The sequence below is a fragment of the Diorhabda carinulata genome, chromosome 2, assembly GCF_026250575.1.
Source record: "Diorhabda carinulata isolate Delta chromosome 2, icDioCari1.1, whole genome shotgun sequence".
NCBI lineage: Eukaryota > Metazoa > Arthropoda > Insecta > Coleoptera > Chrysomelidae > Diorhabda > Diorhabda carinulata.
The window spans coordinates 31,675,891-31,702,915 of NC_079461.1; the positions used below are offsets into that span (position 1 = coordinate 31,675,891).

At 30.6% G+C, this 27,025-nt stretch overlaps 2 protein-coding genes across 2 annotated transcripts; one reads left to right on the top strand and one right to left on the bottom strand.

Annotated features, from left to right (window-relative positions):
* Window positions 1–361: 361 nt before the first annotated feature.
* On the top strand, window positions 362–12,557 carry LOC130903589 (kinesin-like protein KIF11-A). The gene is made up of 11 exons (XM_057815785.1): window positions 362–828; window positions 1,144–1,420; window positions 1,494–1,648; window positions 6,353–6,667; window positions 7,552–7,836; window positions 7,893–8,050; window positions 8,281–8,936; window positions 9,388–9,750; window positions 9,883–10,017; window positions 11,936–12,106; window positions 12,278–12,557. Exons 1-11 carry the CDS (start codon window positions 749–751, stop codon window positions 12,443–12,445), a joined length of 2,763 nt encoding a protein of 920 aa, XP_057671768.1. The 5' UTR covers window positions 362–748; the 3' UTR covers window positions 12,446–12,557.
* Window positions 12,558–12,585: 28 nt separating this feature from the next.
* On the bottom strand, window positions 12,586–26,493 carry LOC130903588 (HEAT repeat-containing protein 1 homolog). Its single transcript, XM_057815784.1, has 7 exons — window positions 25,198–26,493; window positions 22,268–24,441; window positions 20,233–20,673; window positions 18,726–19,061; window positions 16,491–16,973; window positions 15,375–15,814; window positions 12,586–13,891 (listed from the first exon to the last, which is right to left on the bottom strand). Exons 1-7 carry the CDS (start codon window positions 26,349–26,351, stop codon window positions 12,860–12,862), a joined length of 6,060 nt encoding a protein of 2,019 aa, XP_057671767.1. The 5' UTR covers window positions 26,352–26,493; the 3' UTR covers window positions 12,586–12,859.
* Window positions 26,494–27,025: the final 532 nt, after the last annotated feature.

The following is a 27,025-nucleotide window of genomic DNA, read 5'->3' on the forward strand; positions in this document are numbered from 1 at the left end:
ATGGCTTACGAGGAGTTTAAATGTTGAGATAAATATCAACAAATGGCAAAACAGAACAAATAATGCGAAAGCTTTAAGAGGTTACGTTAAAATTTGTAAGTTATTGAATCTTTTAGTGGAGTGCTCAATTGATTTACATTAAAGTAAAATCGAAAAATCTTCTGCAGCGATAGAAAATATTTGGTAGTTCATCACGAGAATGCTTCAAAAGTACTTATAATATCCCATAACGTATCAAATAATGACATAGATTCTCATGGTTGCAATCTGCGTTGTTTGAGTTTTGAAAATTTCTCTCTTTCGACGCTCACTTCGACTCATATCATAACAAGAGTCGTCGTGACGTAAATTATGACGTCATGAGTGACGTTCTCGCCGCAACCACGACGATCGTCGTCGCTATTAAAAAATATTAATTTTTCGGTTCCTAATGAGATCCCAACTCTATAATTGGTAATCTTCTAGGGAAAGTTTCATTCTATTAAATTAGCCTAAGTTTATAACATTAGTACATATTCATATGTATATTTATGGTTGTCTAGTATATACGTATATGTTTACCATTTACCATTCTTTTGATGACTCATTCGAATGTCACTTGTCAGTAAAACTAACTCTGGATTGGATTCCCTGATTTGACGTTAATGGTCGTTATTTACAAGTTTTGAAAACTTCCAATTATACATATATAGTTGATATAACTTTGTTATAAATTAATACTTTTTTATTTAACAATTCATTGTTGAAAATGTCATCTTCACTCATTCAACATAGGAAAAAACAATCACAGCAACGTTCACAAAATGTGGAAGTTGTCGTTCGCATAAGGTAAGCTTATCCAAAAATTTTGCTTTTAACCAGTTATTTCGATTTTTGACAATCTCCAAAAAAATCTTTCAATATCATTTTAGTAGTATTGATATTTGATTAAAAAAACTAGATAGTGTTATTTCTGGATAATAATTTTAGTAATTATAGATTCATGCCAAAGTACTGAAATAACTTCACTATCATATGTAAATGTACTTAGTGTTCGAATTTTCATTTCTTTTTATTGAAAATCGGTAAAAGCTTATTTAAATCATGTAGCTAATAATTTAGTTTAGTTTATTCCAATTCAGAATTTCATATTCACTGTTTTAGACCTCTAAGTAAACAAGAGGAGGAACAAAAGGTTAAAAGTATTGTTACCAGTCACACACATAGAGAATTGATTTTAAAAGACAAGAAATACAGCTTTGAAAGAGTTTTTAAACCTAGTGCTACCCAAATTGAATTATATGTAAATGTGATAGCTCCTATGATACTTGATGTAGTTGATGGATATAATTGCACAGCTTTTGCTTATGGACAAACAGGAACTGGAAAAACTTTCACCATGATGGGGGAGAAATGTAATCTTGTGGGTAACTGGAAACAGGTACGTTTTCTTTGATATTAACATTTTATCAACCCATTGTTCATTGATATTATTTGTATTTAAATTTATTTAGGATCCCGATGCTGGGTTGATACCAAGAGCAGCATTTCACATTTTTGATGAACTTAGTAAATTATCAAATATAGATATAAATGTTAAGGTGTCATTCATTGAATTATATAATGAGGAAATTAGAGATTTGTTAAGTGACGATGAAAATACATTACAGTAAGTATGTTCTTTATTTAAAAATATATAATTTAAAAGTATTTTGTCCTGTTTTTTGCAACTATTGTAACTCGCAATATATATATATATATATATATATATATATATATATATATATATATATATATATATATAAACTTCTATCATTGTTGCGTCCATAAACATCCCAAACACATACATTATTGCTTCCTTCGAATTATTGCGTCCGAATATCGGACGCAACAATGTCAATCCATGTTTTTGTGGATTTTTGCCAACGTTTGTGAAAAATATTAACAAGAACAGTCAACAAAGGTTCCTACATTTCTATTTCTTTATAAAACTCAACGTCATCTAGTGATCTCTCTATGATTTTATTGGATTTTCTATTTGGAATTGGACGCAATAATATTACTAATATGGATGAAAATGTATATTGTTAGTTCATTGATTTTCCGGCAGAGTACCAAATATTGTATACACACTTAAGTATATATTTTAGAAACGTAATATGTTGTTGCGTCCGAGATATGGCAACACTGCTCTCTATTTTTAGACCCAAAATATTGTGTTTTAACGTTTCTTGTGCTTGTGAGATCGTGTTATTCTAAGACATTGTTGCTTCCAGTGTGCTAATATGACAAGGCGCATTGATAAAATATTCAGTAACTTGAGTTTTGATACTGAAGAAGGTAAGTATTTTTATAATATATATGAAATTATTACATTCGTGATTTTCTTATGACTTTTGTCTTTATAAAAATTTTCAGTTACCTCCAATTACTAATAATTATTGGTATTGTCACTCATTGTCTTTTAGTGAGTAAAAATGATAGTTTTGAAATTTTGCAATTTAATTTAATTTTGTAGCTACTGAAAAACATGTTGTCATGTGTTAATTTTTCTACAAATATTTTTCAAATTCAAAATAGGTAAAACGCCTTCTCCTTCATTTTGTATTTTGTATTCCCAAACAAAACTAATAATTTCTCCATTATCCAAACGTTTTTTTGCTTTTTATATTTTAGTCAGAACTGAATATTACCTCAAACAAAATATTTGAATATGATAAAATTCAAATGAATACAGAGTCATCTCCATGTACACCGGAAGATCCTTTTAATGCTTCGTCAAGTGAAGATTCTCTATATTGTCCTAGTAGTGACGAAGTAAGTAAAATTTTTTTTCCATTTTCATTAAATTGTGAATATAGGTTTTGGACCTTGCCTGTGAGTAGATAAATATCCAGGCCCATACTGATTTCCCGGAAAACGTTTACTTTGTGTTGGGATTTGAAAGCGTCGAATTCTACTTTGTTAAGGGGTTTTAGAAAAACTAGTATTACTTTTGTTCTTAGTGATTATAAAAAATTGCAGAAATAGTCGATCGAAATTGCGGTGAGGGATCGAAGATAAAACCTTGTATATTATACATGGCATATTCTTGTTTTATAGTACTTTTGTCTGGTAAGAGAATTAGCATACAGCTCGTTCGGCAAACTTCCAGACGCGTACTATAAAACACTTATTATGGCACTAAGAACTTAAATAGCTATTCACTAAATTCTTTCTAGTTTTAGAAATTCTTATACATTTATCACCTAATTGGTTCACGAGATAATTCACGTTACATTTTTTTCGCAGGATAGCTGCTCAGATGTTGATGAGAATCCAGCACCGAAGAAGACTAAGAAACCTAATATAAACAAAAGCTCAACCCAGATGAAGATTACTACTGATTATGTTAATTCGCCCTCTATTGGAGTGTATGATACAGCTAAAGATAACGAATACGATTTAAATGTACCGAATACTTCAAGCAGTAGACAGTTGATTACTACTAAAACGATGGATAAAGATCAAGATTTATGTAACAATTCAAGGTAACCGAGTACTTTAAGTTGTACAAAACCAATTAAAACACCATATAAGAGAAAACCGGATCATTGTTATTATTGCGAAACTAAGGTTCTAAATTTCGGCCGCCATGTGATACGGAACCATTCAAACGAAATAGATGTAGCAAGAATTTTAGCAAAGCCCGTTAAAAGTAAAGAAAGAAAAGAGCTATTCAATGACCTTAGAAGAAAGGGAAATTATTTGGCCGACGGTGGCACTTGTGGCCTGTTAGGGAGGGTTATGTACCAGAGAGAGATAAAGTACCTTGTAACAACTGTTTAGGGTATTTTTCCTCGAAACTTTTATACAGACATAAGAAAAAATGAGTAAAGAGAGATTCTGGTAGCTCTCAAAATAGCAAACAGTTAAAACTATTCCATAATGCCAAAGTAGATTAACGACTGAAAGAGGAATTCCCGCATATGAGAGCGGACAAGTTGTCTTTGGAAGCTCAAAAAGATCCACTTATTTGCGAGTTCGGAGCTAAGTACTTAAAAACGCACCGTGAAAAACATTTTATTCATGTAACATCACGCAAAATGAGAGAACTTTCTAAAATCTTTTTGGAAATAAGAAAGTTGGATCCATCCATAACCACATTCATTTCAGCTTTGAAGCCAAAGTATTTCGACATTTTCGTGGAAGCCACAAAACGAATTGCTAAATATGATTCGGAACGAGATGTTTATCTGTCTCCAACTTTCGCCATGAATATTGTTACGTCTTTGAAACAGTGTTGCGATATTTACACTAAAAATAAAGGTACCACTTTATCTACTGCGGAAATAGAGGCGGACTTGAAAACGTTGATTCGTCTTTTTGAAACTAATTGGAGTTGTGAGATTTCTTCACATGCCAGTTACAACCTTAATCTTAACAAATGGAACAAAGTAACCATTGTACCTCTTGCCAGTGATTTGCGTTTATTAAGGAATAATCTCATCGACTTATCTGGAGAATCTTTAAGAGTCCTAATTAAAGGAGCTGAGGATATGAAATATATCATAGAAGATGATATCGACCATCAGCAATATCAAAAAAAGTCTGATACAATTCAAGCATTTAATAATCTGACATACAAGACAATATCAAAAAAATGTTAGAAGTTAGACACCATTTTGTGACCATAAATAACCCATATCTTTTCGCAATGGCGAATTCAAATTCACATTTGATAGGTTATAAAGTGTTAGCCAAACATGCTAAATTATGTGGAGCACAAAATCCATCATCAATTACGTCAACCCGACTGCGCAAACATCTTGCAACTTTATCGCAATTATTCAACTTATCAGATGGGGAAATAGAACAGTTGGCGACATTTATGGGACACACAAGTGGTGTTCACAGAAATTCCTATCGACTACCCGATGATGTTTATCAAACGGCGAAGATATCTAAACTGTTGATGGTAATGGAAAAAGGCGGAGCAGATCAATATAAAGGAAAATCTATTGATGAAATAAACATTGATATGGAAAAAAATCTTCTAAGTGACCGAGACTCTGATAATGATAGTGACGAGGATGAAAATCCAATAATAAGGGAACTGTTAGATACGTCAAAGCCATCTACTCAAGATTTTGTTCCAACAAACAACGTTGATGGGAAACCTGTTGCAGGGACTAAAAAGAAAAAAACTCGTAAACTGGTTCCTTGGACAGATGACCAAAAAAAAGTCACACTAAACTATTTTAAAGATCATATTAAAACTAAGAAGCCCCCTAAAAGATTCGAATGTGAAGATCTGAAAACAAAATATGAAAAAATTCTAAACAACAAAGATTGGCTAAAAATCAAAGTATTTGTTCAAAATTATTATACTAAAAGCAGAAAATAGAGTTGATAGTGCATATAAAGGATTTCTATTATATTTTAAAAAATCAATAAAACTGGTATAAATTTAGCTTCATGATTCATTTGTACTGTTCCCTTTCTGTCCCTAGCTATTGTCTCAATTTCTGTTTTCTCTTTATCAATATCCATATTTTCGATTTGGTCAATCCATTTCCTCCTGGCTATTCTCTTTAAAATACGATTAAAAAGTTGGTAACAATTGACTTTGCACGATTTATGGTTATTGTTGGATTGCGATGTTTCACAAGTATAGTTATCACTTTCCTCTGGAGGTATATTTTAGAGGCATACCTGATCAATCCCCACATGCTTTCCATTTTTTGAGTCGGAAAAAGTGTATACCAGTAGCTAATTATTAGAGTTATTGCGTATTTTACATTGTCTTTTCCATATTCTTAAAATCAGAGATATATTTCTACAAGGAAACTCTTTTAAGATTATATACATTTCATGTGATATTTAATGATAGTATATTATTGCGTCCTGGCGGTTTGACAACACCGCACGGATGCAGCAATGTATGGTGTAGTCATTATATGGAGCTGACAAAGTTACTTGTTATAAGGAAGCAGCATTGTTGTAGAATGAATGAAAATTTGTATATTTGAAAATTGTGAATATCAATTATCTACATATAGTCCTATCCATCTACTTCATTGGTAAACCAGTATACACAATAAGATCATGGTTAACTCTTGGTTTTCTTGAGGACGCAACAGTGTATGACTTTTGTACGGACGTAATAATGTTTATATTTATATATATATATATATATATATATATATATATATATATATATATATATATATATAAAGACTTAAAGAAAAGTCAAGATGTCAAAATTTATCTTCTTTTAACTATCAAACTATCTATCAAAAAAAACTAATTTTGAAACTGAAGAAACCTAAAATCAAGAACATTTAGATGCCTTATATATGTATTTATTTTTCATATTTATTCTATTTTTAAGGATGTATAGTGCTCCCAAAGGCTCAGTTTCTATCCAAGGATTGACAGAAATTTCAGTACATAGTGGTGAAGGTATTTGTAAGTTATTACAAAGAGGAATTATGAAAAGACAGATAGCTCCTACACTAATGAATCATCAAAGTTCCCGGTCACACACAGTTTTTTCTATTGTTGTCAATACCAGGGAAACTACAATATCAGGTGATGATATCCTTAAAACTGGTAAAATAAATTTGGTGGACTTGGCCGGTAATGAAAATATTGCTAGATCTGGCTGTAAGGACATGAGGGCAATGGAGCTGGCAAATATTAACAAGTAAGTTATTAGTCCAACATATCTTATATTTATTCTATTCAAATTGCAAACTGGAGTAGCTAAAGGTTTGCGAAGTGGGCCCTCACTCATTGGTTTCCCTATGGACAAGTCATGCCAGTGAGATTTAAATCTTGTGTACCAAACTCTTTGTTAGAGTGTAGCCGAAACTTATATACAACATGGCATAATTGCATTTAGTAGTTACCCCACTAATTATTTACATTTGTGGGAGCTCAGCTTTGAAAATGGGAAGTTTATAATAAAATTTAAAAAGATTATTACATTAAAGGCGTTTTTACATCATTCTGTGGATTGTGTTTTTAATGTTGAATTGACATACTTAACCTGAGTACAAAGTTTTCAATTTAGTGTCATCAAAATGCCAAATTATTGCAATTTGTTGAAGTAACATTAGATGTGGACCTCAAACTTACTCTGGTTGTTTATTTATAAATTTATGATTTTTTGTGCTGCACTTGTTGTTTTTAAGTGCTAATATGTCTCAGGCTCCTCCTCTTGTAACAACTTCTAAAATTAAGTCATTGACCTTCAACTTTTTAGTTGCGACAAACCATTCAGGTCTTTGCTGAAGGAGCATATTTTCCAAAAGGTTTGTTGTATTCAGGAAAATTGTTGTCAAAATATTAACATAGTAACAGGCAAATATTTTTTGGCATATTGGTTAACCGAGGTCAAGTATGAGTGGATTTAAGTTAGTTTCATTTTATTTAAAAATTATTGAGTACTAAAATGTGAGAGATACTGATTATAAATCCTTCTACTTCCACCTTCATAACAACTAATAAAATATGTTTTTTGTGATTTTTCTAGTTCTACTTTTTCAAATTACTCTCAATATTATTTTACATTGTAAATTGTTTTAGATCTCTTTTGACACTTGGTAGAGTTATTCAAGCTTTAGTTGACAAATCACAAAAACATGTACCATACAGAGATTCGAAACTTACAAGAATCCTCCAAGATTCTTTGGGTGGACATACAAAGACAGTAATTATTGCAACCATTTCACCTGCCAGTAATTCATATGAAGTGACCGCTAGTACTTTAGAATACGCTAGTAGAGCTAGAGATATAAAAAATACCCCAACAGTTAATGAAAAAATGACAAAACATGAAATCATTAATAGTTTAGTTGAAGAAATTGACAGGTAAAGTATTTCTCACTTTTTACTTAATATATTGAACATTCAAAATATCTTATTAGATTACAAAAAGATTTGGATGCAGCTAGATCAGGTACAGGATTTTACGTTGATAAGGATAACTATCAAAAGATGTTGGATGCAATTATAGCTGTAACTGGAGAAAATATTACAGCAGAAGAATTAACTGAAAAGAAAGCAGAGAGAATTAAACAGTTAGGTATGTATTTTTTATTAAATTTGAGTTTTTCAGAAGATGTTTTATTAGAATTGAATAAGGACTAAGTGTTTGTCTTTTATAAGCAGATTTAAAGCAAGTGAAGGTGCTGAGTTTGGTTTTAATCACTTTGATTCAAATTTTATTACTTCAACTCCTGGGTTGTTTTGTTGCAAACACTAATTTCTCGATCTTTCATTTTCATAATTGTTAACAAATCTTTTATATTTCAGAGGATCGAATGTATTGCAAAGTCAGAGAATTTGAAGAGACTGTTGTGCAATGTCTGAAACAACGAGAGGAATTAGAAGCTGCAAAAGCCACCATAAAGGAACAGGATGAGTACTTAGAACAAGAGAAGTTTCTTTCAAAATGGTACGAAAATCAAACCAGTGAAAAACTCGAAGAAGCAAAAAAATTATTGGCAGCTACAAAAAATTTACACAGTGAAAAAGAAATCTTATTAGCCAAATTGGAACATCAGTTCACAATAAACGTTTCGAATGAACAAATAACACAGAAGGCGGTAGGAAACGTTTTAAAAATGTTGGATCAATTTGGAAACGAAGAAACTGAAAAATTTATGTGCAGTGAAAATAAAATCAAAAACAAGATTAGTGAAAGGATATTTGAATTTAAGGAGAATTTTCAGAAGTCTTCAAATACTTTCAAAAATATTTCAATTGAATTTGAATCAACAGTTAAAGATTCGAAAAATGCATTATGCATAAAAAAAAATATTTTATCTAAATCAAAATATTACATTAATAAAATTAATGAGAAAACAAAAATTATCGAAGACATCTTTAATCAACATGAAAAACTAATTGATGTACTGAATTTAGAGGTACCCAAAACTGTTGAATTTTATAAACAAAATTCCGAAAGGGTAAGTTCATTGTTATGAGAATGTTTCATTATCTAAATTGTTAACAAGATGTTGTTTTGTAATAAAACATTCCCTAGTAGATCAGTAAATTAAGTTGATAAAGTAATATTAATTAAAATGTTTACTTACATATTTCTCCAAATACTTTCTAAAGTAATGGTTTGGCAGTTATATATTTTCAATATAAATGTCATTTCATCAATTCATGTTCGGTTACTGTAGATGTTTAGTTTATCATGGGGCCATTTTTTTATATTTGGTTCCTGTGTTTCAATGTTTCTTTTTGTATTTTCTACAGCTTTGGAAACGAAAGGGAGGAAACTAGATAAGGCACAGATAAACAGCCACATTGATATCCAGAGCTCACTTCCCTGCATTTTTATATCTGATATTTATATATAGATTTCTAAAATAAATCGTTTGTCTATTTTGCTTCTAATTATTTTTTCAGGTTTACAACAGAGCAAACCAAATGAGAGAATTGGAAGAGTTTAGTAACAGTATAGTAAAAGAACAACATAAGGTAAATTCTAGTTTAGAACAGATGTTAATAGAAAAAATAGAAGACACCCAAAAGGAAATCAGAGAAAACCAAACAGAAATTGAAAAAACTGATGCTAAAATGGTGAAATTGCAAGAAAAGAAAATAATTTTGGAAAAAAAGAAAATCAGTTTGAAAAAAAAGAGTGAGGAATATAGCGAAAGTTTGAAAAAGCACAGAGAGGATATGGAAAAAAAAGAAAAAGCTATAGAAGAAAGCATAAAAGAAAGATTAAATACTCTAGAACAAATTGTTGATGAATCTTACAAATCTGTGAGTTTTTATTAAACTGTATGCATATGTAAATATTAGAAGTTATTATTTGATGAAGCTAGAGTATATCCTAATGATATTATTTTAAAAGTTTTGTACTATATTGTCTTAAAAAGCCTTTTTACATTCTAGATGCAACATTCTATGCAACTTCCCATTTTATGTAAACAACAAGGAAACCAAGTGCAAGAATTGTTAACTTATTTGAAAGATTTTGATAAAAAGTTGAAAGATGTTACTTCGGATTTGGAAAACAAATATGATGAGGTTAGTTTTATCACACAATTTAGATGTACGCATGAATATAATTTATATCTAGCATCCATTACAAATAAAATTATCATATAAATCTCTTTTTTTGATATTATTTATTGATGTTGAATATGGTTCAAACAAAAATTATTTTTTCTTGAAAATATTTTACTAATAACTAATCCATATTAATTATTAATAATTTGAGATGGCATATCTTGAGGAAAATGTACCCCTATAAAATTGGCTGGCCCAAGTAAAAAAATTATCATAAATAAGGGGCTTTTTAGGTGTACAAATCAAATATTAGGTGCATTTATAGTTTTTGAATAATTCAAAAAAAAACAAGTCTGCCAGGTTTTTAATACTTGGTGATCTCTATTTAAATGAAAATAAATTTGTGCCTTTTTTTCACAAAAGAATTAAGTGCATGAGATTAATGTCAAAAATTTTTCATTCAACTTTCAACCAACAAAAATTCCTTGATTGATTTTTTTTCGATTACCTCACTAGAAGTGATGTATCTTGATGAGACAGGAGCTTGTACCAATATCAATGATCGTATTTAGGTTGGTCTGCCAGCTTTTGATATTTCTTCGAGCATACTCTCATCTAATGGTCTCAGTAATAATATACAGTGCAAGAGATTCCTGTCAAGAATTTTAAATTCAACTTCTAACCATCATCAATTTCTTGAATGATTTTTTTTTTCGATAACCTCACTAGAAGTTATGGATCTTGATGAGACTGGTGCATGTTTCAAGGTCAAATCTTATTTAAAATCGATTTGATTTTGGAACAAGCATCCGTCTCATAAAGATTCACCACTTTAGGAAACTCATGGAAACAAAAGTCATTCAAGGAATTTCTAAAGGTAAAATTGTTCTTGACAGAAATCGATTGCTGCTTGCTTAGATCTAACTTAACCTAAACAAGTTATTAGTTGAAGAATAAAATAAAAATGAAATCGATTTTAAAATACAATTTGATATTGGATCAAGCACCCGTCTCATCAAGATCCACCGTTTCTGGTGAGGTCATGAAAACAAAAGTCATTCAAAGAATATTTGATATTTAAATGTTGAATATGGAATACTTTTTGTGAAGAATCTGTTGCACTCAATTCACAAACAAATGGTACAAAATTATTTTTATTTAAATAGGTATCACTTAGTTTGAAAAACCTGGCAGACCTGTTTTATTTTTGTATTCAAAAATCTATAAATGCACTGAATATTTAATTTGTGCACCTAAAATGCCTCTTATTTATATTTATGATTTTTAGTCTATTTTTTTCACTTCCACCAGCCAATTTTACGGTGGTACATTTTCCTCAAGATCTTCCATGTCTAATTATGAAAAAAAGTAATTCAATGAATTTTTGATGACTGATCTTTTTTTTAAATTTTTCAAAACCTATTAATGCACCTAATATTTACTATAAATTATGTTAAGATATCATAATTCAACCAATGGTATGGTTAGTTAACAGCCTTGACTTTAATCTTCTTAATCTTAATCTTCTTTGGAATGTAATTGATAGTTGCTTACAAGCTTTATTATATCACCTTCATGGTTTTCATGAGTTGTCTCTTTGAAACCCATTAAAATATGGATTGTTATTGACGAAAATGAAGTTACTTAGATTTTGTTTCAAACTCTTTTATGTTTTTTTTTATTTGCTGTATTTGATATGTTCTTTTTTTTATTTGCTGTATTTGATATAATAATGATAAATGTTTATGGTCAAATACATTTTATAAACACAAGGAAAGAAACAGTGGTAACAATTATCACTATAGATCGATTATAGTTGTATGCAGAAACCGAATTAAACATTCAAATATATTAATATTATTCAAAACCAATTGTAAAACAGGCATAGTGTCAAATGGATGAATAGAATAATTACAAAACTAAAACTTTTTTTCAGATAACAGTACATACTCTAGAAAATTATAAGAAATGTATTTTGAACACCTGCGAGGATGTGGATAAAACGTTGGATGAAAAAGTTAATGTATTATTAGAAAACATTGAGATCATGATGGGAAAATCAGAAACATTAGATTCGTTCAGAAATTTTATCAGTAAAGTCAAGGAGGTAATTAAAAACAAATATTAAATTACTTTTTGGAATGTATTTTAATATAATTATCTTTTTTCTTTGGATGTTCATATTAAAATATGATTTTTTAAATTTTGATTTCTTCATTTGTTTTATAGTAATCAAAACATTAGCTTTAAAGTATTTATGTTGAATAAACATTTTTAGATTCTTAATCAACAAGTATTAGAAAAAAATATAAAAGCCACACATGCAGGAGACACGCCTTGTAGAAATTCGACATCTTATCCTACCAAAATAAAAGAGGTCACGCCGAGGGAAGCTCTTATTAAAAAATTCAAAGATGCCGCAATAAAAGAGGATTTTAGTAATTAGCTGTGATTTTAACTTATTTCAATACTGTATATATAGATATATTTTATTTTTTTTTGTGCGAATATCTTTACCTTGTATTCATTGTAAATAAAATATATATATGATTAAGAAACTGAATTTCGTTCATATAAACTGATTGATTTTGTTCTTTTTTTGAAATGCCAGACCCATTCAAAGTCTTTTTGTACTATCAATTTCAGTTAAAATTTAAAACGTAAGATTAACATTAGCCATCGATAAATTGTTAGATAATTGGTCACTGTGGTTGGGACATCATACTGAACCGCTCATTTGATGCGCTAGATTATTCCAAAATGGCGATTTTCTTTTACATTTCTGAAAATTCCTTGCTTACATGTGTATACTCAAGACAAATAATAAAAAATATATGTACATTCATTTAAAGTAACTAAACTAAAAATATTTTTGTAACGATTCCCCTAAAACAGCTTCCATTTCCCGTACGGCTTTCTGGCAGTTTTTCTCGATATCTTCTTCTTCATCTTCGAGTAATTCCGCTAAGAAAGGAATAGTTTCCGGTAACAACGGAAGGAAATCTTCACCGAGCTTCTTTACTATTTCCGTAAGGCAATGCAACGCTATTAATCTAATTTTAGCTGTATTATTTCTCATTTTTAATAAAATTTGATAATTGATTTGCTTCCATAACGCATCGTCGGCAACGGCTACCGAGAAATGTACCAAACAAGGCGTTACTAATTCAGTATTTCGTTTGGTAAGCACATCTAAACCTCCCAATGGATTCTCCAGTTGATCTACCAATGGTTGCATAAGGATATTGAATCTATCTCTATTTATAAACTTCTGATTGTCGTACAAAAATACAGAGTTTAGAGTTTTTAATATGTTCTCTATTAAAATGACGTTTTTTTCTTCATCAGTAAAGTAAAGATCTTCAGTTTTACTCAAATTACAAGCGTCTAATATTTGTGCAGAATTATTGATAAAATGACTTGCAAATAAAACAAATAAACTTTTAAGAGATTCCGCGATTCTGCTAGAAAGACTGTAGAACGTTATTAATCTCTCATCTTTAATTTCGGATCTTACAGCCCAATCATATAGTTTGTAGTATAAGGGCCGGAAAGTATTTTCCGACAATTTCAATATAAGTACTGTGAAGGCATTTATAATGTGAGTTTCCACATCTTCGATATCTTCGGCAGAACACAGATTTTCAGTACGAAATTTAAGGATCGAGAAAAAGAGGTTTGTTAGTTGATTCAAGTTACTATTTAGATCAGATGTGGTAGTATTGGAAATAGTTTCCGCTAGTATATCCAAGAGAACAGTAATGGCCTTAAAACATTTGTTCTCCAACAAAACGTCGTAAGATGTTTGTACGGTAGGTAGCAGCATCCTGAGTGGTATTGAATGTCCTATTTTTTGTTTTACGCTGCTCAATTTTGTGGAGAATGCTTGTGTCTAAAATAAAACAAAATTTTATTAAAAAATGGATCCACTTACATGTTACAAGGTGTTGGATATATATTTTTTGATATATAACATTGAAAATGTAATCAACATTGATGAATAATGTTCAGGTTATTGACAAATTCCTTTTTTTATATATATTATTTACACTACCGATAAAAAGTTTTTGTGAAGTGGGAATCTAGTGAATTAATTATAAGTTGGTTAAGATTACAATGATATTCCTGATTCATAAAATATTCTCCAAATTCATGAATAAGAAGGACTATTTTGAAGGCATGAATGAAATGATATCTGACTTTAATACTTATGGATTATTGAATAAGGATCTATGGGGCCATCCTGTGGTGGCTCTGTACAAAGAAAGCGAAAACAAAAGTGCGACTGCGTACGGCCCCAACTAGGGCTAGTCCTACTAGACGTCCACCCTTGGATCTAGCGATACAATTCGAAGCCATGTGGACAGCCTACAGGCTGAACATCCACAAAGAACTGCAGGCGGATCAACTGACCATGCAAGAATCTGGACGCAGGCCACAGGTGAATGCCCAATCGACGGCGACCAAATGACGCCTACGACCGTGGATAATAAGGGCTTGGAGGCATACACCACTGAGCGGAAGCAGTGGAATGGTGACTCCATGCCCGCTATTTTGAATAATGGAGCCGCCTGGTACACAGATGGCTCCAGGAGAAATGGCTTGGCCGCAGCAGGCTTCTGCGGAAGACACCCCAAAATAAGCGAACGCGCGATACTTAATCGACGCCGAGGGAACACATTAATTTCAATCTGCTTTGACAGTAGAGCTGCCATACAAGCTATAACGGCTGAAAAGGTGTGCTCTAGGCTAGTGCTGGAGAGTCCCACAGAATTTGGTGAGTGGTGGCTGCAGATTCTAGCTCGTTTGTGTGCCCGGTCACTCGGGAAACAAAGGTAACGACGAAGCGGACTCACTCGCCAGACTGGGATCGGCGAATCCACCGATGGGTCCAGAGCCCATACTTGGTGTGGCATCGCGTCTCTGAACGTTCTACTCGCAAGGCGGGCTTGGTAGTGATGGATAGAGACATCATTGCATGAGACAAGCGAAGGTCAATATAGTGCGTCTCACACCAAACAACTGCTCCAATTAAACAGGCGCGAAATCTGACTAGTGCTCGGACTTCTAACCAGACACTACCATCTCTACATAGTGGGCATCACGAACGACCAGAAGTGCCGTTTGTGCATGGAGGAAGACAAACACCGTAACATCATTCGAAATGACATACTAGGAAGGACAATGACATTCTCCAAATCAATTTCTAATATTAGTTCTTGATGAGGAAAAGGTAACAAAAACTGAATTCATATCCTTCAAAGTCTCTCTGTCCTATCCTTTTTCTCAGATGATTAATGAGGTGGGATAATTTGAGACGATAACAGATATTCAATCATTTAATTAGGTTTTTAGGATGTTAATCATATGCTTACCTTGTGTTCTTCATTATTAGTGCAAGTGGATATCAATTGAGTTATTTCTGTTAACAATTTCTCTAAATAGGGACTTAGAAACAACGGCATACTATCCAAAATCTTTTCGATAGTAGTAATTAAACTTCTTATCAACATATTGTGGGTTTCGCAGTGTTTTTGTCTTTTTAAAATCTTAATGAGAGCGGGCATAAAATCCGGTAAGCTGCCAATAGCAAAACCTTTTAAATTGACACATAATTCGGCCAAACAAAGTACTACCGACGCTTGGATATTACTTTGGGTTTTCTTAGACATCAATAATCCTGTTACGAAATCTAGAATTGGTACGAATTTTTCTGGTTCTTCCGGTGCTAGAGTTTTTACCAACAACTTGAGGCACAACAAACTTGTTTGAATAACAGTTTCTTGTTCTGTATCGCCCTCTTCTTCTTTACCACCTAAATGTTAATAATAAATGTTATTCTTAAATTATCAAAACTTTAATATAATGAAAATAAATTTTATGCAAAAGATATAATAAGAACTACAGATGAAGTGGAAAGAATCAAATGACTAGGAGAAAGATAATTTTGAATATGAGGATTAAAAACTGAAATGACTTAAATATAGGTAATATAAGACAATATGCACTTACACTATTAAAAAAAAATGAGATCAAACACTTATTTCCATATAAACTCATTGATCGAATCATCACTATGAAATTTTTCTAAAATTTCAACTTTGTATTTTTATCTCATCTTTTACATTTAATCTAGTTTTTGCAAATATTCTCATGCTCGTATGTTCTTCGGATGCAGTATTCGAACACTTTTAATATGTTTGATAACAGAATAATAGTCTAGAACTTGACTTATGACAACATTTACTGATTATATTGCCATGTAATTCAATAAAATCAATAAGGGTAGAATATTTGATAACTGATGAATGATATAGACAAAAACTACTATGTTAGTTAAAACAATTCTAGAATACCAGAATATTCTGGATAATCATTTAGACGAAGGACAAGTTATAGGGGAAAGAAGAATACATTTACTTGCTACAGTATTAACGCAAAAACTTATAATAACGTTTGCTGATTATACTACCGTTATGTATAAAGCTTACCTTCTATAATAGATGTAATAGGATGAATTAATGAATACAAATCCGTTTTTTCTTCATGGTAGAAAAATTCTTTATTATATTGCAATTTATTAATCAGCAATTCTAATATTCTCTTCTTCACTGTCGGTAATTTATGGACTAATAACCCTTTAGTAATTAACAGAAACATTTGTGGTGTTACAAGTGCATTAACACTATCTAAAATATCGTAATTCAAATGCAATAGTACTTTCCAATATTGCACTTGAGGTGTATTGGAAAATTTCTCAACTATTTTTGAAACTCTTTGTATATATTGAAGAACACTGATAATAATCTCTTTAAATAACGGTTCCAGATTGAGTTCTTCTTCTTCGTTTAAATCAGCCACTTGTTTCACGAAACTGTGAGATCCTAGAAGATTGGCTGTAAACTTGACGATTAGGTATTTGTAGTGACGAAAATCTTTGGGAGAGAAAGAAGATAAGTTGGGGGTTGTTTCGCCTAAAAAATACACAAAATCCTCATTTAATTACTATATAACGGTATTGTTAACAAACATAATGTATCCATATATTAATCATAGAGTAAAGTAAGGTCCGATATCATATGTTTCTTTGGAGTAATTTTGTATATTTCATCATATATAAATGCAATTCTAAGTTACAAATTCATTACTTCATGAACTAAATTTACAGAAAAAACGTTTTCTTTTAATAAACTATTGTTATGAACTCGTCTACTGACGTAGATTGTGAAGCCGACCCTGTTCTATTATGCTAATAGAATCTTGAGTTTGACGGATGCGGCTTGCAGCCCCCATTTTTCGTATACGACGGTTTTATAGAAAAAATTTCTAGGAAGGCCTTTTTGTTTGGTTACTTTCTAGAACCTGAATTATCGAGAAATCTGATTTGTATAAATAGGCACTTGTTTATCAATCAATCAATAAATAATTTGATGTTATCCCTAACACATCTGGATAAACAAGTAAACCAAACGGTGATTCAAATAAATTACGTGTTTAGTTGTAAGTTTGTGCATAGTTTAGTGAATAGTTAAATCTTAACGAGTAGTTTAGTGTTTAGTATGAATGTATAGATAAATTAGGTAAGTAAGAAGCACCGTGTGTATAAATTAACCCCACTATTAAAACAGTTTAAATAAATAAGAAAAACATTACAGTATGTTGACAATAATAGTGTCTTTAATGGATATACAAGATACATACTTAGTAAACTATAGGAATACCACTACACCAACACAATTACAATTTCTGACACGCGCTCCTATAATCAAGTTATGGTCTTCAGAGAGCGAAGATAGACTCTGAAGACTATCATTTGGTTATAGAAACGTTGTAATAGTAGCATCATGGCCAATGGTTCCATAAAATCAAAGTTAGTTACAGAAATGTTTAGATTTATTGGAAATTTAGAGCATAATTTGTTTGAGAACGCCTAGACAAGCTAAGAATGAAAAATAAAGTTACCCTGCAATGGATTCCAGGAAACACTGGAGCGTAGGGGAACAAAATAGCTGACAGATAAAGTGGGGGCAGCTAAAACTTTATAGAATCTGAAAGCTCCTGTAGTATTAGTTACAAAACAATAAACAAAGCACTGAAGAAGAGGGTAGAATCAGTTATTAGGACATTCTACAATAATTGAGACAAGCAAAGACACCCCTGGGAAGCTATAACTAGAGAAGATCTCCTGAATGTGTCAACCTATACAAGAGAAGATTTGGAAAGATGGTGAAGGTTAATTATCGAATAGGCCAAAGCTGACACCGCGTTGTAGTGCCAATTGGTAAGGTGAGGTAAGATTAACCTACGAATATTAATAGGAGTTCTATTGGGGCACTGTCACTTCAATAGACATCTGAATACTTAGCAGGGAATGCAAGGTGCAAATTCTGTTCCACAGAGGATGAAATTCCTATCCATATTTTCTAGAAGCGTGAGACATACAGAATTCCAGAGCACTATATCTTGGGAGCGTATGATTCAGAAGGCGAAGATCTCTGGTAGCTACAGTCATCGCATTTTCTGAAATAGTTAAAAGGAGTGGGATTAATAGATCAGCTGTAAACACTGAGGATCCCCAGTATCACAACAAGAAAAGGGGACACAATAAACTTGAATTGATCCCGACTAACCAACGATAAACATCAACGGGCTAAAATGAAGGAAGAACATGTAAGAAAGGCCGCTATGTGAAAAATCGTAAGAATAGTCTGCATTATATGACCTACCATTTACTTCTATATTGTCTTGTTTTTCATCTGGCAAATTGCTTAAATGTTGTAGCAAACGGATACAATTATAAATAACAATGGAAGGAGAAAATTCTTTGCATATATCAGCTCCTATATCGAGCTTCCTTTGAACGGCATCTTTTTCTTTCTTCTGGATTGTACTACTTTTAATTTGACTTTCAAAAAGTAGAAGTAGAAATATATAGAGGTGTTCTTTGACATTAACAGTTTCTAATAGTTGTTTGTACAGAGGAATTCTTCTATGTTCTGGTACATCTAGTATCACATCTACGAATATTCTTAAAATTTTTGTTACATTATGTACTTGAATATCTAAAACAAAATAAGAGATGTAAAAAAGTGGAAATTTCATTTTAAAATCTATGTAATGCAAAAATATATTATATTTAAAAATTAACCAGTTACCCTTTCCCAAAAAAATATTATATTCTGTACAACTATATTCAGAAACTAAAAAAATTGTTGTGATATGAATGTTTTTATTTAAAAATATTCTCACATATCAACAATCTTTTGTGACAAGCAATTAAAATAATTTATTGTTTTTTGGACACTTTTAAATAAAATTCAATGGAAATTGTTTCAGTTGCATAGTCTTGTCATTTGGTTTTCCCATCTCTACAAAAACAATACCCTAATATTTTTTTTAATAATAAAAATTTAAAATAACCATAAATCATTCATCTATTCGAACATGAAATATGAGAATCTTTCACCACATTATATACGAGGTGTGATAAAAAAATTTGATTAATCATTTTATTGAAAACAGTAAAAAAATAACAAAATTGGAATTGATCTTCTTCTTATCTAGCAAATTATTTACAAACACCTCCGGCTTTCATCTGCTATGTTGTTGCCTTCTCAATATCTGGAGTCAAAATAACACCAATAGTTGCACAGAATTAAATCTAGTTATTAAGATAGATGTGACGAGGTAGGAAAATTGAAAATACCCAAAAATTGGTTAATGAAAAGAGGCACAGTGCATTTTCATGAAGAAGAAGAAGGCTGTTTGCCCTTTTCTCGTTCTTTTCATATCTATTCGGAAACGTTTCAGTCTCTCCTTGGAGAGTTATTCAACTTGACAATTGAAGAAAATATTAACCTCAATGTTTGACTTTAATTAATGAACCTTTTTGGGTGAGCTCAGTCACAGGTTTTCCATTGAAAATTTTAGAGATAGACAGATTTTAACATGTCGTGAGATTCCCTACCACTTTATGTTAATGAAAACAATGTTTCATTACCTTGTACAAACATTTAAATCTAAAACAGCTATAATAATAGATCGATGAACCGAAACGAGTACAAACTTGTCATTGGTTCTCTCAATACATAAGGGTATGAGTAGTTGTTATAAAAATTTTTTATCACATCTTGTATTTACTAAAAAAAGTTTAAATTAATTTAAAATCAATAAATAATGATTATTTAGTATTCGAATAGCGTAAAAAATATTTTATTTTCAGATATATCTTACCTTCTCCATCACCTTTGGTAATAATAGGAATAACTGTATCTATAATTTTTGAAATAAGTTGAAAACTATATGCATCCTCATGTCGTAATACCGAAGATCCCATGAAAGTAAAAATTGCCATCATATGATGTAACACTTGAGTGGGTAGTAGATTAGCAGTATAAGCTAAAACCAATAATGCCTGATGATGAGTTTGGGGATTTTGTGAAGCCCTAATACACTGAACGATCAGTTCTACGTTGAAGAGATTTTCAGGTAATACACCATCTAGTTTCATACAACTTTGATGGATTATAGCCAGAAGAAGCTGTTTGGGGTATTCTACAGCTGATTGTTCATCGAAATCTAAACAGCGTTTAAGCAAATCGAAAAATATTGGAAGTACACATTCTATATTTCTTATTTTCTTCTTATCTTGAATGAATTCCAATACAGCCACTCCTGAAAATTCAAATTTTTTATATTGACTTTAGAAATAGTGGGACAAATTTATTTATTACAATTACTTTCATATTAAACACAGTTTCAATACTTTAATATCATCTTCAGATACCAAGTATGTTCGTTATAATGTCGGTCATCAAATAGCGAAAATGTTCTCACTTTGTAAAACCATAATCGGCTTACAAACGTAAGAATTGTACAGAGTTGTACTTAATATAACAAGCGAAGATAATTTCAGTAAAATTAAATACAAAGATGAATTTCTTGCTTTGAAGTTTTATTTGTAACTTGAAAACTAGAGTGAAAGTTACATAGCACTTTTTCATGAAAGTTTCTCATGGAACTAAAAAAACTTTGGTGGAAAAAATTGTTAACACCATTTTTGGTTTTTGTTGCCATAATATAGATGTAATACAGGAAAATTTCTTCAATTTCTTAGACTTTTTCATATATTAATACTTCTAAATGTTCTTGATTTTAGGTCTCTTCTATTTTAAAATTAGTTTTTTTTATAATTTTTGAAATATTTATAAAAAAGTGACATTTCGACTTTATTAAAATATTTTGAGAGTCGAAAGTCGAAACGACAATTTTTTATCGATCTTTCAAAAATTTTTAAAAAAACTAATTTTAAAAGAGAAGAGACTTAAAATCAAGAACATTTAGAAGTATTAATACAGGAAAATTATACTGAGGAATAAGTTTTAAACTTCATAGCTGAGACTATTTTCAGGAAAATTCTGAAATTGTGACTTCAAAATATTTCCCCTGTGCTGTTTATTTATAATACAAATTCTACAATACATTTATTGTAGATCACTAGAATCACATTCATCCTCATTCCTCAGAAACACAGTCGTTTAAATCAATTACAAGTTTATCTAAAACTGGTACATATTGCAGAAATTTGTTTTCGATTACGTGATTTATGACATTTTCGATGCTAATGTTTGAACATTTTTTTATTATCAGTTTCTCAGCGGTTATTAGTTCTTGTCTGTTTTTTTTAGTTGGACCATAATAATCCGATTGAACTTTAAACACTTCTGCTTCTTTGTATATGAATCTCGTTCAAGTAGAAACTCCTATGTGTCTTCTTTGGAAGAATTTGTCTTGAATGATGAAGGAGGCTTTATCTAACACAATTACACTGTTTGCATGTTTACATTTGCAACTATCATTTGTACAGGCTTTACGAACAGTTCTGTCGCTATAAAACCATATTTCATCCAAGGAATTAATTTTTTTGTGTAATATTGTTGTTTATCTATACTTTTAAATAATTCACTGATTCTGAAAATTGAATCTCGTACCTAATGAAGATCTGGACAAGTGTCTTTAGGCAAGAAATGTTATTCATCAGTAACAGTTTTTATAAAACTTGAATAAATTAAATTATCGTATTACTGGCAAATAAACGGGACTTTTCGTAAACCGACGGGACAATCCTAAAAGCCTAAAATAACGGGACGTATGGCCAGCCTAAGCATAGCGTACCCATGTGCCCAAATTGTGCAATTGTAAAGCAACTAATATCACCAACGGTTTCAAAAATTTCTAGTTAACCATTACAACTAATTACTAAAATTACCTTTTTTCCATTCAAAAGTATCCAAAATATCAACTGTGGGTACAATACCAATTCTTCTTTTCTTTTTATTTTCGTCAATCTTTGAAGACTGTACATCCCTCATGCTGACTAAATGCTCTTTAATCCATTCAGCGTTTAGATCTATATGCTTGAAAATTCTACTAATAAGAAAAACTACTTCTGAATCCTGAGTGGTGAGTGATAGTTCTATTATTATCTTTAGAATTGATTTAACAACAACTTCGTCTTCGAGAGAAGAAAATGTATCACTATTCAATTGGTTTAATGTAAGCGAGGAAAGAGATAATGTATCTTCACTATCTTTAATAATTGTTTTATCGCTGTTGATAAAAGTTTCCAGTAGTCTCCAAGTTTTAGAATCCATATTCAATCGACCGATAACTTGAGAATTTATTTTTGAAACTACCAATTTGATTATTCTCGCATTGAAAGACGTTAATTCAATTGAATTATTTTTTAATATGTTAAGAGCCATATCGGTTGTTTCTTCTAGAGACTCAAATGTATCTATCAATGAAAATGCCCATAAGATTGTAGCCTTTAAATAAGCTGGAGTATCATTACGACAGGATAAACTAAATAAATCGTTTCTAATAAAATTCAAATCCTTCGAATTTCTTTTACCTTTCGTGTTTGAAGGATCTAAAGTATTAAAAATTATTGATGGTATCTGTTGATTATCAATTATGATTTCCTCTTTATGTTTGATTAAACTGTTTATTAATGGATTGTATCGGTTTTCCTTTTGGGTAGACATCGTGATTAACATAGTGAGAATATGTATGACTGTTTTACGAAGATTCTCCTCTGAATCTGCCATCAAAGCTAATAATAAAACTATTAAATAATTGTTTATAGTGATGGTATCGTCAGTTTCTAAATTTTGTTTTAATATACTTTCAATATATTTCAGAATTTTTGATTTGAAATTGGTATATAAATGACTATTGCCACTTACGGAAACGTTAAGGAAAAATTCCATTTCTTCGTTGAAATTTTGAAAATTTGCTTTCAAAAATTTCTTAAGATATTCTTCTTTATCCAATAACAAGCATGTGATATTAATATAATAATCATTTTCATGATTGTTTATTGAAAAATCTCTCTGCTTCAAATCGATGTCTGGTTTTTTAATTTTATATATAAATTTTTCAAGACACTGTAAAAATCCTTGCATAGGAAACTTCCCTGCAATTGCTTTCTGTATATATCCAATAACAGATGCCTTTTTTTCAAATTTTTCACTCGAAGAATAATACAGTGTTGAGAAAATGTTTAAAACTTGACCAGCAATTTCTAAATTGGAATCTTGTGGTAAAATTGTACTCAATAATAGAATTAAAATATATTTATGAAATGAATAATTTACTGTTTCATTTTTCTTTACGACATCTATTAGAGATTTGACAATTTCAACATCAGTATTCTTAGATAAAGTGTTAAGCAACAATGTAACAAAACTTTCTTCTTCGTCAGCATTTTTCAATTTCTGTAAATCTAATTTAAACAAGTTGTTCTTAGCTATAAAGGGAGTCTCCAATATTTTCTTTGCTCTTGACATATTTTTAGATGTTTGAGGTAATAAAAACGGAAATAAAGATATAAAAACTTCCCAATCATTTGGTTCATAAAGAGATGTTAATAAATTCACTACATTATCTGAAATAAGTCCCCATCCGGATTTATCTTTTTGATATTTATTGGCTAAGTTTATTAGTGCACTTTTTATACCGCATTTATCAACAGCATCACATTTTTTCAAAATTTCCAAGGTGTTTTTTACCACCATAACATCATTATCATTTAGTTTATCTACCAATGATTTATTTACTAATTGTCTGTCAGTATCTTTCAGGTCGTCAAAATTATTGCATAATAATTTTATTGCTTCACCCCTTATAGCAGGATTTGGATGATACAGTTTTTCCAAAAGTTCAAATTTGCCTCGATATATTACAGAATTTTTAATTATTTTTGATAGACACTTTCGTCTTTTTACCGATCTTTTATCTGAAGATGTGGATAAAATTTTGTGAACTGCTTTATCGAACGGAGTAGGATATTGTTGTTCTATTGAATGAATTATTTCTGTTAACCAATTTTGAGCTTCTGGAGAAATTTGCAATTTTGTATTCACAGCATCTAAAATACACCTGGAAAATTAAATAATAAATAATCTCATGGTAATATCAGGGTTTTTTGTTACAGCAGTAATTAAAATTGTTATTTAAAGTCGGAAAAAATAGTTTTTTGTAAAAATGCAGTTTGTGTTATAAAAGAGTTAAAAGACATCCAATCCAATTTAATACATTTTCAGTTGAAGTAACCTAAAAGTCTGTGCACTATCAGAGGATAAACATCTTGTGCCAAAAAAACATTTCCCAAAAAATTAAGTCTAGATTTATAGTACAGAACCACATCACTGAATAAGTCATGTGATACACTAAGAAAAACACATTTTTTTGTCAAAAATCTCCTTCAAAAGTAATACAATACAACCCACCCTCGTGACTACTTGCACTGTGAAGTTACGGTATCGAACTGTGATATCTCAGTATAGAGACGAGCTAGTGAGACGAACTAAGCAGCATATTTTGTTGCTTTATAGCAGTTTTGTCAAAAAATGCAGAAACCTATCCCTACAGATAAAACCCAGATATTATAGTTGGCTACTGTAACTTATTACTGCAAATAAACCACGGGGGAAGCAACAAATTAGCAACACAATATACCATCAGGCTTGTATCACTAGCTTCCTCTGTTACAGAGATCTTGCACTTGGGAAAGGCTGGAGCAACCAAATCAATTAATTATTCATTCTATTTTGCTAATTTATTTATGGTATTTAATGATTATAAAGTATTTTTGAAAAGCATGAATATATAAATATAGAATAATTGAATACATACCTTAAAATTGTAAAAACAAATGTATTCTTCACCTTTATAAGATCTAAGCAAGCTTTCATAACATCTCTAGATAATTTTTCATCGTTATTAACACCTTCATAAGTGAAACAACTGATAAATCTCTTCAAAAAAGGATAAATAGAATTGCCATTAGATTGTAAATTATTCAATATTTTTGGTAGTTCCTGAATATTTAAAATATTGTTAACAGCAGTTGATGGTATATGTTTATAATGTTCCTGCGATTGATAAATAATTATCAGAACTAAAGATGCTTCTTTTTTTAAATTGGAAACTGAAAATTCTGATATTTTTTCAACCAGTTTGTCTATAAGATGATCTGATAAAGTGGTTTTAGTTACTAGTCTGACTGTTACAACTAAACTCGCTGCATAGAAATCTGCAGTTGTGGAATTCAAACCTTTTATTATTAATGGAAGCATTTGACACAAAAGATCTTCACCTATATTATCTAAATATTCTAAAGTTCCAGTAAATACTGTGCAATAAAAATTTATTGCTACAGATAGTAATTCATGTTTGCTATGAACCTTAAGCAAATCTTTTAGGTACAAAGTCACATACTTTAAAAATCCGATATCTGAAGCAGCATGATTCAAAAGAGATTGTTTTGGTAAATGAGTTCCTGATTTTTGGAAACTTTTAAGAAAATAAAAACTGTCATTTTTGTCTTTAAATTTGAGCAATTGTAAGACTCTAACAAACATAGTTGATTCATGATATGGTAAACATAACATGAGTAAATCATCTCTAAGATATTCATGTATAGAAAATCTACATATTAACCATTCTAATACTTTATGAGAGCAGTTAAACAGAAAATACGGAGAGATCGATAAAAGCATCCGTCTCAAAGATTTATTCAGCTTTTCATTAATTTCAGCAGTTTGTACTGATCTTTCAAAACTCTTAGACGTTTCATGGAATAAGGTATGTTTGAACTGTGAGAATACTTCATTCTTTTGGATCAATTCCTCCAATCCTTCTAAGCCAATTTGATAGACTGTCTCCTTGGAAAGAGTAGCAGCTTCTTTTGGGTTAAAAAGTAGAGATGGTCGTTTATTATCTCTTATTAATACCGATGTCTCTGGGACTTTCAAACGTTGAAGTTGATCTGCCAAGGATGTAGCCATTTGAGCTCAAAATCCAATACTCACTCTCAATCTCACTTTATATAACTATGCTTTTAACAAGTTTACAAAGATAACCTCATAATCAAATAAACACACGTGGTTACTGAATGAAATGTATCAAAAGTTCAATAATATCGCTACTGACAGATATCATAGAACTATGAATTAATTCTATGGTTTTGTTGTTTTTATTTTATCTTAACTGGTACAAAAAACAATTGAACCCATTATATTTTATCGTATATAACACACATTTTATAGAATTAAATTGAGCACTACTGCATAAGTTTTCTTAAACATCAGTTTTAGTGCAAATAAAAACTTAATATAGAACATTCAACAGAAAGTAAAATTAGTTACGATCCATTGGTTATCGGAATATAGTATAAAAAGCGATAAATGTAGTATAGTAGATAACTTTGGTTTTGCTATTCCATCAGGGTTGTTTTTTGTTAGGTTTTGTTAAAAAAATTATAAAAAAAACTAGACATGTTATTGTATCAGTCATCACTCTCAATATTTCTATTAGCCTTAGATGATATCAATGATTGATTTAAGAGACAAATAACTAAAAAATAATAATTTCATAATAATTTATTCAACTTTACTCAAAATTAAAAATAAGGGAATTGACAACTGACGTTTTTAACTTTGGTCTATTCACCTATAACCTT